Source organism: Notolepis coatsorum, assembly GCF_963971535.1.
Source record: "Notolepis coatsorum genome assembly, chromosome: 14".
Taxonomy (NCBI): domain Eukaryota; kingdom Metazoa; phylum Chordata; class Actinopteri; order Aulopiformes; family Paralepididae; genus Notolepis; species Notolepis coatsorum.
In genome coordinates this window covers 78,536,085-78,553,584 of record NC_140178.1, presented here as the reverse complement: position 1 = coordinate 78,553,584, position 17,500 = coordinate 78,536,085, and the positions used below count along the sequence as shown (strand labels likewise).

The 17,500-nt window shown below is 44.8% G+C and overlaps 1 protein-coding gene across 1 annotated transcript in view; it reads left to right on the top strand.

Annotated features, from left to right (window-relative positions):
• rfx1a (regulatory factor X, 1a (influences HLA class II expression)) overlaps positions 1-15,002 on the top strand; it is a gene marked incomplete at both ends in the record, with an annotated part of 41,258 nt that extends 26,256 nt beyond the window's left edge. The window contains 2 exon segments of the mRNA XM_084329152.1: positions 745-894; positions 14,790-15,002. Of these exon segments, the coding sequence (XP_084185278.1) occupies positions 745-894; positions 14,790-15,002 (363 nt within the window).
• Between the last annotated feature and the right edge of the window lie 2,498 nt (positions 15,003-17,500).

Here is a 17,500-nt window from a genome sequence, read left to right as displayed (position 1 = left end):
CTCTGACAAAAATCTCCAACGAAAAATCTCCGGTTTGTCATCTTTTTATACCGAATGAGTGCAGCCTATTGTTGTACGCTACACTGCTACCTATTGTACGCTACACTGCTACCTATTGTACGCTACACTGCTACCTATTGTACGCTACACTGCTACCTATTGTACGCTACACTGCTACCTATTGTACGCTACATTGCTACCTATTGTTGTATGCTACACTGCTACCTATTGTACCCTATTGTACGCTACACTGCTACCTATTGTACGCTACACTGCTACCTATTGTACGCTACACTGCTACCTATTGTACGCTACACTGCTACCTATTGTACGCTACACTGCTACCTATTGTACGCTACACTGCTACCTATTGTACGCTACACTGCTACCTATTGTTGTATGCTACACTGCTACCTATTGTACGCTACACTGCTACCTATTGTACGCTACACTGCTACCTATTGTACGCTACACTGCTACCTATTGTACGCTACATTGCTACCTATTGTTGTATGCTACACTGCTACCTATTGTATGCTACACTGCTACCTATCGTATGCTACACACTGCTACCTATTGTTTGTCATGCTGCATCTGTGTGCTGTACAAGTAGTTCTGCTGTCATTGTACCATGTGTGTCTTTCATATTATGGGAACTTTTAATGTTATTGAATGTCTCTGCACCATTGTCACCAAGACAAAAGTCCATTGTATTTCTGCCCCCCCCCCCTCTCTCTCTCTCAGGTGACATCAGCCAGTGCCTTTGCCCAGACGCTGCGTCGCTACACCAGTCTGAACCACCTGGCCCAGGCGGCGCGTGCCGTCCTCCAGAACACTGCCCAGATCAACCAGATGCTCTCTGACCTCAACCGGGTGGACTTCGCTAATGTACAGGTCGGTGGTGCCTCCGTGTGGAATAACACGAAGGAGATATCTTTATATTTTTACATTGTAATTTGTGTCTCGTTAGAATTGTTAGCATCCCTCATTGAAACCATGGGGAACAGCTAGCTGCAAGCTTACTGTTAGTGATGCCCCATGGTTTCAATGAGCGATGCTAACAATGCAAACATGTCAATTTAGAAGAAATATGGGACTCATTGTGTAGAGGCTAACTCACTTTCAAAGTATATAGATTAGATTCAAATGTATTGTCATTATACAGCACAAGTACAGTACAACGAAAAGAGGTTTGGCATCCAACCAGAGTACAAATGTAACAGTAAAGTGCAATAGTAACATACAATGTACAGGTGATTAAACTCAATATAAAATACACAAATGAGTATTACTGAGTAATAGTGCTAATCAGATGTATGTACAGTGTGTTGTAGTATTATTACTACAGTATTATTAATAGTGATACAGGTATAAAGACACTATGGTGGTCCTCATTCTCGACCGTGTTCGTAAGTATCTTGGTAAAGATTTCGTACCAACAGATTTACGGAAATCCTCCTCCGGATTCCTGAATGCACTAAACGGTTTACGTATGTGGCCAAAATCTTCGTAGCTGGGTTCCCACTAATGAAATAATTCAACTCTCACTCATTCTTAAACTCAAATGCGCGTTCTCGTTGATTGATTTTGCATACAGACACGCCCCACCAGCTCCTTATAAGGCGAGGTTTGGCAGCACGCAAGCACACACACACACACACAATACTGAACGACTGCCCAAGTGTATGTACAGTATCTTCACTAAGCCTCCTGCCTCACCTGCTGCATCTTAATAACCCAATCGTGCGATATAGTGGAATAGACTAAGAATAGATGAACTAATTCCATATAAATCTATAGTTCATTAACGATGCAGCAGCTGATACTGTACACGCTCGCTCGCTCCATAGCGCGCCAGCGATTTGCGACTCCAGATGATAATAATAATCTTTTATATAATCTCCTAAAATTTTATTAGATTAGATTCAAATGTATTGTCACCATACAGCACAAGTACAATACAACGCAAATAAGTTTGGTATCCAACCAGAGTGCAAATGTAAGTACAATCAAGCTGTTTCTACACTGGCTCTTAGATGTGCGCAAGCAATGTAATAAATAAATAAAACCAACAATAAATAATATCATAATAACAAGAAGGTATATGGAATATTAATAGTCTATTGTGGTGGGCGGCTAACTGGCGCAGTGGGCAAGGCGCTCGCCACTAATGCAGGAGATGCTGGGTTCGAGCCCAGCTCTCGGCATTGCTACCAGCTTGGCTGGTCGTTCATACTAACGCAATTGGCAGTGTTAGGGGTGGGAAGCTGGTGGGGTGGGGATCGGACGTTGTGGACAGCGACTCCTACAGGTCGGTTGGTGCGCCTGCGCAACAGAATCAGGAAGCGACGGGGGCGGCCTGTCCCTCCCACGCAGACCCTCGCCGCTGAGAGATCGCGCTGTGCAGGTGAAAAGATGCGACAGCTGCCTCTGGTCTGTCCGATTTACGACTGCCTTTTCAAGTACGTAAATCCTATGTAAATCCTACAAATAATTTACAATACGAGGCTTTTCGAGAATGCCGAATAAGTACGTAAATCCAGTTACGAAGGAATTCCTTGGTAAGTTTTACGTATGTCCGTTCGAGAATGAGGACCTATGGTAGTAAGTCATACTAACCAGTGGTATAACCAGTAAGGGATATGTACAGATATAGTATCTAAATAGGTATATAGAAAGGATTATACGCAGGTATATACAGACAGATGTGGATAAATATATATATACGGTAAGTATAAATATATATATATATACGCCATTGTTGTACATGCTATCATACAGATATCATGTATTATATGGGTATACTATAATTTGAGGTAGGTAGTTACTTATGATTACAGTGTAAGGCAGTTGTAGACTGTGAAAGCGGTAGGCAGGTATATATTGAGTATAGGTGTAACCGGTCTCGTATTGCTCTGCGTTGTGTTTCAAATTCCCATTCGACCCCTGTTAAGGGATCGCCCTGAGTGGGAGTTGAACCCCGGTCTCTCTGCACCGGGGCCGACATCACAAACCGCTGCGCCAAGAAAGGATATCCCTCCTAAGCGCTCAGTTTGGATGCCTCTGGGGAGTGAGTTTACTTGCAGTACCGCTTACCATCCACAGCCACCGAACTACTTGTACCACGTGACTGTGGATATACTGCGGTACTATGAGGCGCCGTTTGGGACAAAAGCCTGACTAATACAAGACACCGCCTATCCAAAGCCTGACTTATACAGGACACCGCCTATCCAGTTATCCTGCGCGACCCAGTTGGTCCGCGAGAGAGGGCCAGTTTGTGCGCCGATTGGGACAAAAGCCTGTCGAATACGAGACACCGAGGTCCAGTTGGTCCGCGCGCGCCGACATGTTTTTTCGAATACAGACACCGAGGTCCAGTTGGTCTGCGCGCGCCGACATGTTTTTTCGAATACAGACACCGAGGTCCAGTTGGTCTGCGCGCGCCGACATGTTTTGTCGAATACAGACACCGAGGTCCAGTTGGTCCGCGCGCGCTGACATGTTTTGATCCGCGTGTAGCGTGATGAATTCTGCGTTGTGTCTGGTGTGAGGTGGACGTAGACACTCAGACAATGGTACCCATTTGGTGGTTGTTTATTTGGCAATCCTGTTAATCAAAACAGCACGTACACAACACATGGCGGCGTTAGCGACCGTCATCAAAGTGCACTCCACCTCTTGCTCTCGTCCTCAACAAACACAAAGAGCGCGCGCGCGCACATTTAAAACAGCGCGCCGTCTACAGTCACGACCATTAGATACATTTAGCTCAGTGCAAGTTAGCTTCAGCAAAAACATACAAAACAATATGAAATAAAAGACAGTGTGTAAGCATTAATTAAACCAAAATACAAAACCAACGGTTCATACCTGTTAATCAAAACAGCACGTACACAACACATGGCGGCGTTAGCGACCGTCATCAAAGTGCACTCCACCTGATATTACCAAACAGAATACTGAGTTAGCACACGAACGTACTATGGCTGTTTTACACAGGGCGAATTAATGTCATTACACAACAGGGTATTTCAGTACCAAAACCAAAACCTAAATCAGTTTTACAATTTATACAAAGCAGTTAAATCCAATATTAGATAAACGGAAGCGCATACCTCTTGCTCTCGTCCTCAACAAACACAAAGAGAGCGAGCACTTCCGTCAGCGTGTGTCTCGTCAACAAACCGGCGAAACCATTTTATACATTAGTTGAACGTATTTACAATACAACAGATATTCAATGGAAAGATATCCTATCTTCTCTAAACCCATTATAAAAGACCCAAAAGGGATTTCGTTTGGAGAATTGGTAACTCAATGTGAGGAAATTAATATGAAGTAATAATCAAGACACCCCTCCATAACACTAAAGTGGGCTCGGTCCACTTTGTTCCACTTTGTTCCTTCAAAGTAAGAGTGTTTCCGTTTTGACCTACTTATTTAAGATAAAGTATAACAGTTTCTGTCCATGATTCTAGCATAACAACTTCACTCTGCTACATACTCCCCCACTGACTTATGCCAGACCATGGACAGTGTTCCCTTCAATCAACTCAACAGCGTAAGTATAAACCAAAGAAACAGAAAATAATAAAAAAAAATCACAATGAATCAACGCGTCACATGTAACTCAGTGTATTCCCTTAATTCTAAACCTAGAAAATAGGTTGACCAGCTCAAAAGCTATCCGATAAAGGATCAGGAAAAATAAAGGGTAGCGAGCCCCTCACCTAACCACAGGCAAAAAAAACATGCCATGTACATATTCATACCATGGAATACACCAAAATTACCAAATCATGTCTAATGCAATAGACAACCGTAACCGTATGACCCAAAGAAAATCAAACAGCAAAATCAATGAAAGGGAAAAAAATTATGAATAAAAAGAATCACCAAAAAAAAATTTGAATCACCTTTTAAGATGACAGCAGAGTCCTGACTCTCTGTACAGCCATCGTCTGAATGAGCCTGTTAACTGGCCTGATGAACCTCCCCAGCCTAGTGTAAACCCCTTGAGGTACCCCAACTACACTCGGTTTGACAGTGACAATGGCCGACCCCGGTTCACACACTGGAACAAGTAAGGATGAGCTACAGGGGGCCTTCCCCGGAGCCATCATGTCCTCAGTGCCCGACATAACCGACTCAGGTTCACACACTGGAACAAGTAAGGATGAACTACAGGGGGCCTTCCCCGGAGCCATCATGTCCTCAGTGCCTGATTCCACAGTCGTCGTGTCTGACGACTGATCACTGTCCTGATAAACAATTACAGAGTATGACTCCTCTGATTCAACATCTGCATCTGGTCCCTCCATCCAAAAGTGGCGTGGTTTCTTCAGTTTACACTCCTGCTCCTCACCATTATGTGACTCAAGTGTAATTCTATGATGTTGATCACTACTCATGCTCCCCACCTGCTCCTCTGCTGGCTCTGATACACCCATCCCTGTCGTGGTATCTACTACCCCCTCCACACTGGACTCAGGAAGATGAGCAACCCACCGGGCAGTCCTCAGCTCATCCTCAACAGAATCATCTGTCATTTCCTCACTCGGAACAGTGCCAGGAATAGACACCTCAATCTCTGGCTCATCCCATGACGGCAGAGGCAGGAAATTGACGGGCATAATCAAGTTCCTATGAACAGTCTTAATCCTCCCTGTGACAGGATGACGGATACTGTATACATTCAGCCCACTGTTTTTACACACTACAGTATAGACGGCACTCTCCCAGCGGTCAGCTAGCTTTTTCTTGCCTCGCTCCCCCTTATTTGCCAGTAAAACCCGATCCCCCTTCTCTACCGCATGTCCCTTTAACTGTCTGTTATACACCTCAGCTTGCCTGGTCTGTTGCTTCTCAGCATGCTTTTGAGCAAGTGCCATCGCTTCCCTTAGATCCTTTCCCAGTGACTGGACATACTTATCCACATCCACCGTATCTCCATCTAAAAGGACACTCTGAAACATGACATCGACAGGTAATCTTGGAGTGCGGCCAAACATCAAAAAGAAGGGTGGGACCCCCGTGGTCTCATGCACTGTGCAATTATAAGCAAACGTCAAAGTGTTCAACATCTGAGGCCATTTCACCTTGGAACGAGGTGGCAAAGCACGGATCATACTACCTAAAGTGCGGTTTAGACGTTCTACTTGTCCATTTCCCATAGGATGGTATGGCGTGGTATGGGATTTTTCAACCCCTGCCATCTGAAGCATTTCTGCTATGAGTGCACTCTCAAAATTAGCTCCTCTGTCGCTATGAATGCAGGCTGCAAAACCATAAACAGAAAAAAAGTTATTCCAGAGCACTCTGGCCACTGTCTTTGCAGTTTGATTGGGACACGGATAAGCACACGCTAGTTTGGTAAAATGGTCAGTTATAACAAGCACATCAATGGACTTATTATTGGCATCCTCAGCCGACCAAAAGTCAATACACACCAACTCCAGTGGTGCAGTGGTGACTATAGATACCAGCGGAGCCCTCGCCTCCGGCTCAGGCGCTTTGCTCAGTACACATCTCTTACAATGACTCACATATTCTTTGACATCCTTTTCCATGGAGTCCCAATAGAAACGTTGTCTAGTGAGCCACAATGTGCGCTGCTGGCCCTGGTGCCCGGCCTCATCATGTACCCCTTGCAGCACCTGTCCTCTCAGAGCGCTCGGTACAACATATTGGAAGACCTTCTTCCCACTCACAACGTGTTTTGAAACACGGTACAACACTCCCAATTTTGTTGTGAGTTTTCCCCACTGTCTCAATGTGCGGTTTGTTTCTTTCGACTCATGAACTCTCTCTCTTCGAGATGGGCGGCGGCCTCTATCTACAAAGAATTTGACTCTACCAGTAACAGGGTCCTGGCACTGCCTGTCGTATAATTCCTCATGAGTGAGGACAGGCAATGGGCTCTGTCCCATGGACACCAACCTTTCTAGCTGCTGCACATGAGAGACTGCTCTCATAGCGGCGCCATCCTCCCAACAGCGATGTGTGTGGAGTACAGCAGATACCTCTTCACGGGATATGCTCCCACTGTCACTACCCACCTCACCACTGGCCTTAACTGAACTCTGAGTGGACAACCCTAGGCCCTTCCTCCTCACCTCTGGTTCCTCACAGGTAAGACGGAACATGTTCTGCACGTCATCCACCTCCAAACCTCTAGCCTCCCTCAACAAGACATCATACGAGGTCCTTGTCAGCCTGTGCATCACCCTAGGTTTAGCAAACGGCTCCCTGCTCAGTGCATCAGCTACTGTATTTTTAGGCCCAGGAATGTACTGAATGTCAAAATCAAAAGGTGCCAGCTTCGCCACCCATCTCTGCTCACATGCATCGAGTTTTGGCTTTGTGAGGATGTACTTAAGGGGATTATTGTCTGTCCACACTGTAAATTTATGTCCTCGCAGCCAATGGCTAAACTTGTCGTGTATAGCCCATTTCATGGCGAGAAACTCAAGCCTATGAGCGGGATATTTAGACTGAGCATGATTCAGAGATTTACTAGCAAAAGCTATGGGCCTGGCTGTGCTACACCCTTCCTGCACTTGTGAAAGCACAGCTCCCAGTCCACTAGTGGATGCATCTACAGACAATAAAAATGGCTGAGAAAAGTCAGGGTGAGCCAACAGAGTTTGTCCCACCAATGCAGCTTTTAACGCCTCAAAGGCCTCCCTGCACTCCGCAGTCCAGTCTGCTGCACTAAGCCTACGAAGGGGGGCAGCTCTCTTGCTTTTTTCTTTGCCTCTCCGTGGCTTCTTCACACCCGTGGTCAACTGAAACAGTGGTCTTGCAACTACAGAGCAGTTCTCAATGTAATGCTGATAATACACCATCATTCCTAAAAATGACCGGATCTTATTGGCAGACGGGGTGACCCCATCCGACTCCATAATATCGCTCTCCGTCACACCCACTATCGCCTGCACCTTATCGGGGTCTGTGGCTATCCCCTCCCGAGAAACAATGTGTCCCAAAAACGTCAGTGACTTTCTCAGAAACTGACACTTAGATGGAGACAACTTCAGGTTGTGTTCTCGTAAACGCTGAAATACCATCTCCAGCCTCTGCAAGCTCTCTTCTTCCGACTTGCCAAAGACCAGAAGGTCATCTAAGTAGCAAAGAAGACTCAGTGAGTTCTGATCACCAAAGATTGTGAGCATCATTCTCATGAACGTAGCTGGACTGTTACACAGCCCCTGGGGCATACGGTTATATTCATGTAAACCGAGAGGAGAGGAAAACGCAGTGTATTTCTTATCATCCTCATGCAGTGGGACATTGTAATACCCGGATGTCAAATCCATGGAACTGAAAAAGGCATTGCCTGCAAGTACATCTGCTTGATGAGGTAATGGATGTGCATCTTTCACGGTACGAGCGTTTAACCACCTGAAATCTGTGCACAATCTCAATTCCCCATTCTTTTTCCAGCAAAGAACAAGGGGGGAGGCATACTCACTACTCGACTTCCTAATTATCTCCCTGTCCTCCATCTCGTTCACAGTCTCTCTCAACTTCTGGTAATGGGCGGGGGAGAGCCTCCGGTAAGGTAACCGGAAGGGCCGATCGTCAGTCAGTCGGATACGGTGACAGAAGCCACCAGCCTCACCACAATCCAACCGGTGTCTAGAAAACACATCCTCATAGTTCTCAATTAAATCAGTCAGTCTCTCTTTCCAGACTGATGAGACCTGACAGTCATCAACTGACAGGTTCTGGAGCCCTAGACTAGCCAGTCTATCGTTCCCCCTAGCTATATGGTTGCTATCACAACTCCTAGCTGTCAGACTGCCGTGAGAGCTGCCACTACTCACTCTACCGGCATTCTGGTGGACTGAAGTGTCCGTATCATTGTCAAAATCTTCTAATGCAATGCATGGATATACGTCAGCCACTTTTGCATTTCTTCTCAAGGTGATAGCCTTATTAGTCGGATTGATAATCTTGACAGGAAGCCACCCATCCCCCCAGAGAGGTGTAACTACCCTGCCAACTAGTATGTTACGGTGCACACACCGAGAGGCGCTGGGCTCAACGATAACAGTACTTCCCATAGACAGTTTTGTCTTGGGTGGGAGACGACCCCACACTACATGCTCACTCATCGGTTCAAGTGTTACGGCCTGTTTCAACTTGACTGTTCCCACTTTGTCAGGAATTTCCTCCCCCCTCCATCTCTCAAGATTGGCCATGAACCTGATAAACTGACTGTTTTCGTCCTGACATGGTGACTCAGCTTTTCCCAATATGCGCCAGTAGGCCCCCGTGGATTTGAACTGCCTAATTAAGGGCTTCATCACATTGGTGCCTATAATGAGCTCATCTACCTGACCCTCCACTATCAATACTGGTACTATGTATTCAAAACCGTAGAGCTTAAGTTTCAGCTCACACGTTCCCACCGGGCTAGTTTGTTTCCCACCACACCCCACAAGAACAACATTGGTGGTCGATATTAGATCACCCGTCACTACTCCTGCCTCCCTCAGCCGAGGAACCACATCAGCGCGCAAAGAAGTAGCCATGGATCCACTATCTAACATCCCCTGTAACTCAACCTTGTCTCCTGTCAATACGGTGGTGAAAAATAAACTGTCACTTTGGGATGTTCTGGTCACATTCTGCATAATTACTGTCTTGTCTTTGGGTGCTGCTTCACAAACAGACGTATATACAGACTGGATATCATCATTGCAATTGGAGGAAAAACCATAGGGGCCCACATTGTCCTCCTTTGAACGAGGGCCGGCTAGTTTCCCTGGGGAGGACCAGCCTGTCTCTGACCAGGGGGCTGTCTAGGAGTGGTCTGCCCACAATAGATACCAATATGCCCTGGACTCAGACACTTGAAACACAGCCTGTGCGTCCTGCAATGTGTCCTAGTATCGTGCTCCGAACTGCCACAAACCTGACATTCTTGAGAAGGTCTGGGGAGCTGTCTATGGGGGCCATTTTGTACATAAGGACCATTTTGTACAGACTGAGTGTTGTTGCCTAACGCCATTTCTAACACTCTCAGAACCCTATCCATTGTGTTATTCTCAGCTACAGGCGTCAGCTGCTCTAGCTCTGGACTACTGACAGCCACAGGGGACGCGCTTTGTTCGTGATTAACAACCACCCTCTCCTGTGATGACTCAATGGCGACCACTTGTTGTGTCAACCGACCTCGACTCGCTCTATGTTCTCTCAAATATTCATCCAAATGTCCCTGCACCTCACCTGCTGTCCACTCACGAGATGGCTTACTCTTGAACACTAAGGACAACTCCTTATCGGGGCAGTTACGGATGAACATGAGAACTAGATGCTTGCTCAGGCTAGTCTGAGATTCCCCCTTACTAAGAAGACACTGCTCTGTGGCTTCTGCTGCTTTGTTAAGCCTAATCCAATAGTCAAGAGGATTCTCGCTTGTATATGCTTTGACTGCATAAAAGTCAGCTAATGGAAGATCTGAGTGAATAATATCACCAAAATGTTGTCTCAAAATGCTAAAAATAACACCCACCTCACTGACAGTTGAGTTACTACGCAGCCATACTTTGGTAACGTCCCGGGCCCTCCCCATTAGCTTGTTCATAACCTCCTCCACTTGTTCAGTTCCAGTACAGTTATTTTTCTTTCTGAGATACGTCCTCATGAGTTCCTCCCACTCAAAAACAGAACACTTATCCGTGCTGTCCCCTCTAAAATAGGGTGGGGCATTTGCATCTGAACGTAACACAAGGTTCATTTTGGATGCATCAATCACAGTATTCCCACATTGGTCAGGTTGGAACGTCTGTTGGGGATTTTGAGAAGCTAATACAGGTGAAATCCCCGTGATTGTGTTCTGCATTAACGTCATCCTAATAGCTTCCCCTATTTCTGACCCAATGGATCTTATCAAATTGGCCATTTGACTGGGGGATGTTTCAACACTAGTGTTGTTGATTTCACCAGGTGAGGGAACAACCGGAGTGAAAAGTAACGATTGGGCATTTCCCTCTAAGTGACCCTCTACACTCCTCCTTTCAGGACTAGAGGAACCTGAGCCACCTTGACTCCCCGGAGTAGACTGCATAACCGGTGTGTAATCGAGAACCCCTCTCCCTCTCCCCACATTCAAGTCCCTTGTAGGAGTGTTTCCTTCATTCAAAGTCATTTTCAATATCAAATGGTACTTTTACCGTTTTACTCTTCAGTGTGTTTTGGGTAACACACTCGAAATCAGTAAACTTGATTAGAGACTCTTTTTCAAAGGATTCAGTGCTCTCCAGCCTCCTCAGGAACAGACCTCAGGACCAGGCGGCGAATGCAGCGTCCCCGTGACTAGGTCGCGCCAGCAGCATCCACGCGTCTAGGCCGCCCCTGAAGCCTCCACGTCTCTCCAGCTACACCGGTGGTCGGCCTCTGCTGACCAGTTGATCCGGTTGTCTCGGCACCAGTTGTAGCGTGATGAATTCTGCGTTGTGTCTGGTGTGAGGTGGACGTAGACACTCAGACAATGGTACCCATTTGGTGGTTGTTTATTTGGCAATCCTGTTAATCAAAACAGCACGTACACAACACATGGCGGCGTTAGCGACCGTCATCAAAGTGCACTCCACCTCTTGCTCTCGTCCTCAACAAACACAAAGAGCGCGCGCGCACATTTAAAACAGCGCGCCGTCTACAGTCACGACCATTAGATACATTTAGCTCAGTGCAAGTTAGCTTCAGCAAAAACATACAAAACAATATGAAATAAAAGACAGTGTGTAAGCATTAATTAAACCAAAATACAAAACCAACGGTTCATACCTGTTAATCAAAACAGCACGTACACAACACATGGCGGCGTTAGCGACCGTCATCAAAGTGCACTCCACCTGATATTACCAAACAGAATACTGAGTTAGCACACGAACATACTATGGCTGTTTTACACAGGGCGAATTAATGTCATTACACAACAGGGTATTTCAGTACCAAAACCAAAACCTAAATCAGTTTTACAATTTATACAAAGCAGTTAAATCCAATATTAGATAAACGGAAGCGCATACCTCTTGCTCTCGTCCTCAACAAACACAAAGAGAGCGAGCACTTCCGTCAGCGTGTGTCTCGTCAACAAACCGGCGAAACCATTTTATACATTAGTTGAACGTATTTACAATACAACAGATATTCAATGGAAAGATATCCTATCTTCTCTAAACCCATTATAAAAGACCCAAAAGGGATTTCGTTTGGAGAATTGGTAACTCAATGTGAGGAAATTAATATGAAGTAATAATCAAGACACCCCTCCATAACACTAAAGTGGGCTCGGTCCACTTTGTTCCACTTTGTTCCTTCAAAGTAAGAGTGTTTCCGTTTTGACCTACTTATTTAAGATAAAGTATAACAGTTTCTGTCCATGATTCTAGCATAACAACTTCACTCTGCTACACGCGCGCGCGGACAACTTTTGGTACGCGCGAGAGGCCCAGATGTCCGGCGAGAGAGGCCCAGATGGGTCCGCGGGCCACCCAGATGGGTATCGCTCGTGGACCAACACTTAAAAGAATAAAGTGGTGTACTCCTTAATTTATGCACTTACAATCACCAGAAAGGCTTTCGAAATGCCATGTTGGCCTCAATATTTTCAAAACAAATTATATGAAAAGGTTATGAAATGAACAACATAAACAAGAATGTGATAAAATATGTAATAAAAACGGAGCTCAGACTGTATTTGTATTACATGTCATATGTTATGATGAATTGAAAATGGGGGACCCGGACGTGATTGATTGATTGATTGAAAAGTTTATTAACAGATTGCAGAATGGGTACAGTACAGTACAGCTCAATACATACAATTGTTAAGGGGATGCAGACCAGAGAAAGACTTTCGTCTTGTTTACATCAGGGTCCCCCATTTTCAATTCATCATAACATATATGACGTAAACAAGACGAAAGTCTTTCTCTGGTCTGCATCCCCTTAACAATTGTATGTATTGAGCTGTACTGTACTGTACCCATTCTGCAATCTGTTTTCAATCAATCTATCTCAACGCATACGTTTGATCGTAGAAATCGTGACGTCAGAGTGTCTTCGATAATGTTGGGGGTCCTTAATTCCTGTATGCGAATTCTTATTGGCATCATGCACTATCATCATCATCCGTATCAACTAACATTACAAGTACATTAGAGGAGGAAGTTGGACACATGTTTCATCATTAAATACTAGTATACTAATATACTAACATTACCATTTGTAGACCATAATATGAACTTGTACACATGAGTACATGAGAAGCACTTTGTTCACTTCAAGTAAAGGGATACTTGCCTTACTAAGGTTTATTTTGTCACATACATACCAGGGCATACCGTTTTTTTTAAGCTATAGCAATCATCATACTAGCTAGTTTTGATTATCTGCTGACATTTAATGATGAAACATGTGTCCAACTTCCTCCTCTAATGTACTTGTAATGTTAGTTGATACGGATGATGATGATAGTGCATGATGCCAATAAGAATTCGCATACAGGAATTAAGGACCCCCAACATTATCGAAGACACTCTGACGTCACGATTTCTACGATCAAATGTATGCGTTGAGATAGATTGATTGAAAACAGATTGCAGAATGGGTACAGTACAGTAGGCTTACAATACATACAATTGTTAAGGGGATGCAGACCAGAGAAAGACTTTCGTCTTGTTTACGTCCGGGTCCCCTATTTTCAATTCATCATAACATATATGACATGTAATACAGATACAGTCTGAGTTCCGTTTTTATTACATATTTTATCACATTCTTGTTTATGTTGTTCATTTCATAACCTTTTCATATAATTTGTTTTGAAAATATTGAGGCCAACATGGCATTTCGAAAGCCTTTCTGGTGATTGTAAGTGCATAAATTAAGGAGTATGCCTACACCACTTTATTCTTTTAAGTGTTGGTCCGCGAGCGATACCCATCTGGGTGGCCCGCGGACCCATCTGGGCCTCAAAACATGTCAGCGCGTGCGGACCAACTGGACCTCGGTGTCTGTATTCGAAAAAACATGTCGGCGAGCGCAGACCAACTGGACCTCGGTGTCTGTATTCGAAAAAACATGTCGGTGCGCGCGGACCAACTGGACCTCGGTGTCTCGTATTCGACAGGCTTTTGTCCCAATCGGCGCACCAACTGGCCCTCTCTCACGGACCAACTGGGTCGCGCAGGATAACTGGATAGGCGGTGTCCTGTATAAGTCAGGCTTTGGATAGGCGGTGTCTTGTATTAGTCAGGCTTTTGTCCCAAACGCGCCTCATACGGTACCTCCGTTACATAGGCAACAGAGTTCGAAGTTCAAAACAGCCTAGGGTGTAGGCAATGGAGTTGAGAGTTTATATGATATGATATAGAAGCTGTTCCTGAGTCTGCTATGTTTCATCCTTGCATTGGTGTTGTGCTCTTGTAATGAACGGTAGTCTTATGATAAAAGTGATGATGTACTCCTTAAACTTGTTCAGGCCCCATTTAAAAAGAATGAAAAAACAGTCTCCATCATCTAGGAACCAGTCTCATTAAAACACCATCTTAATAGAGGTCATTAGTTTAAGAAACCCCTGTGTATTATTATGTCTCCTTATTACATGTCATATTATCAAACTGACTAATCAACCTCTCCCTCTCTCTCCCTCCCTCCCTCTCTCTCCCTCCATCTCTCTCTCTCGTTCTCCCTCCCTCTCTCTCTCCCTCCCTCTCTCTCTACCTCCCTCTCTATCTCTCTTCGTCCCTCTCCCCCCCCCCCCCTCACAGGAGCAGGCGTCCTGGGTCTGTCGTTGTGAGGACCGTGTGGTCCAGCGGCTGGAGCAGGACTTCAAGCTGACGCTACAGCAGCAGAACTCACTGGAGCAGTGGGCCGCCTGGCTGGACGGCGTGGTCTCACAGGTCCTAAAGCCCTACCAACACAGCCCTGCCTTCCCCAAGGCCGCCAAACTCTTCCTGCTCAAGTGGTCCTTCTACAGGTGAGAGAGAAAGAGGATCATGGTGCTAGTTTTATCGTGGTACCGGCCCGCTATATTAAATACTTTACCATGGTACTGCCGTAGTCAAAGTCATGTGTCGTCATGGTACCACTTAAATAATAATCCATGGTATCATCCCATTTATTTCATTGGACATTTTCAAACTTGACAACATAAATGTAGCTAAGGGGCTACACAACCCTGACTGTATTGAAATGCTAGATTAAACCACTACTAAAGAATATTAATTAGCCAGACAGTATAGGTACACAAAATGGCGGACACTCTATTAACTGCGAGGGGACAGTGATACAAAGTTGAATAATCACTTTAATAGTAATAGAAAGCATACATATTATACATAGCGCAGATCTCCTTTAATACGATAATGTCAATGCAACGATGTCAGAGGTAACGATAGTCCTGAACTACGAGGACTCGACCATTGATGCTTGGAATGGAGTGAGAAGAAGCGAGCAGCACGGGGAAAGCAAGATGGCGGGTGGAGACGGTAATTCTCTGGAGCTCCTACTCCAGAGAGCCACAGACAAACTTGGGATAATCCTGTCGTCGCTGGTGAGGAGGGTCTCGTACGGACCGGGTTCCTGTATTCCTAGCGCCCGATGGCAGGATTAATAGCTATTAGTCCAAAAAGCTCGTTGGCATGGTTGCTAGCTAGTTAGCCCTTGTACACTTAGGCCAACCCGCATGTCGTCTTCAATAGGTAGTTAAATCCAGAACGCTGCTGGGTTCAGCTATAAGTCTCTCAACGTTACTTCACTCGAACAAGTCACTATACTGTGCCAATAGTGGCTCGACAATATTATGTGGTATCTAATTAGCTGTACAGCTCTCTGTCAAGATACGTTGCTTGCCGTCCTGTTACTGCTGCCAAACATTTCTTCTATATCACACACTCTGTCCAGGCATGTCCCAAGAACCCCGCGCATGCGCTCACGCTGTCTACGGCGTTAAGAGTGGAACATATACAAATAAGCGAATGATGAATACTGGTAGGTAAACAGATGACGTGAAAATATATATCTTATATATATAAACAATATATAAGTTATACAAAATAATAAACGCAGACTCTATGTGTTAATCTGGACCTCCCAAAACAAACTAGTGAGACTCCTGCACAACCTTCACTTTAGGACTCACCTAACGCCAGCCCACTTTAGCAGGCTGGGATGGCTTAGGGTTGAAGAAAGAGTACACCAGCTTAAAATGCTACTGGTTTTTAAAGTACTAAAAGAAACGGTCCCCAAGTACCTAGTCAATTATTTTAATAAAGTAGGAGATGTCCACAAACACGCCACAAGAGGAAGCCCCACGGACCTGGTCCCGCCGAGAGTCAGGACATGCATGGGGAAAGATGCATTTTTTTACTCTGCTACGGTAATGTGGAATGCCCTGCCAACATTTTTAAAACTCCTGAACTCCCCTCTCGGATTTAAATCCGCCCTAAAAACATGGCTCAGCAGCAACTCAAATTGGTCTTAAAATGTTTTTTTTATCTCTTTTATCATAACTTGGCTTTTATTTCTTTTATCATGAGTTGCTTTTAAGGGTTTGCGGATTTTCTTTTAACATTAGTTAACTGTACTGTATGAGTTGTCAGGTTAGGTTTTTTTATAATTTCTTTTTTTTTAGAATGTGTCCTGTCAGTGTACATGTCCATTTGTGTTTCTGTGCCTTTTTATGTTCCATGTATGGACCACAATGGAAACAAGCCTTGGCTTTATTGTGTTTTATCCATTTTTGACCTGCGTTATTGACACTGTTATTGTCTTGTCTTTTAAAATGTTTTTTTTGTCATACGATTTGTGTCAAAATAAAGTATTCAATCAATCAATCAAAAAACCTTCAGAACAATAAACATTCTAAATGGGACCAAATGTATTTCCTGTTGTTGCCGATAGGAAATAAACTTGGGTCCAAGCTGTTCCCTAGCAACGGAATTCCACTGAACAGGTCTATAGGGCAGAAATTACTGCATAAAAGCCTTTTAAGATTATCTTTGTGCAGCAAAAAAAAACTGCTCAGCAACTAAATATTGACTTGGTGCATTCTTTATAATAATAATTCATTACATTTATATAGCGCTTTTCTAGATACTCAAAGCGCTCCCCACAATGTAGGGTGGAGATTGCCTCCTTCACCACAACTGGTAGCACCCAACCTTGGGCTACGCAGACTCAATGGCTGCCATACACTGGCACCAGGCACACACCACACTACACAATGGCTGAACGGCTCAGGAGACAGGGATTGATATCAGCCAATTAAGGGGAAGGGATGAATAGGTGGCCTTGATGTCAGAGACCTGATTGGGAATTTGGCCAGGAACGTCGGGGAACCCTCTACTCTTTGCGATAGGCGTCCTGGGTTCTTTAACGACCAAGATTCAGTCAGGACCTCGGTTTAGTGCAGTAGCGGCTCGTGGATGCTTCGCCACTAGGGGCGCTATACCAAACATTTTGCAAACATGTACAAGGC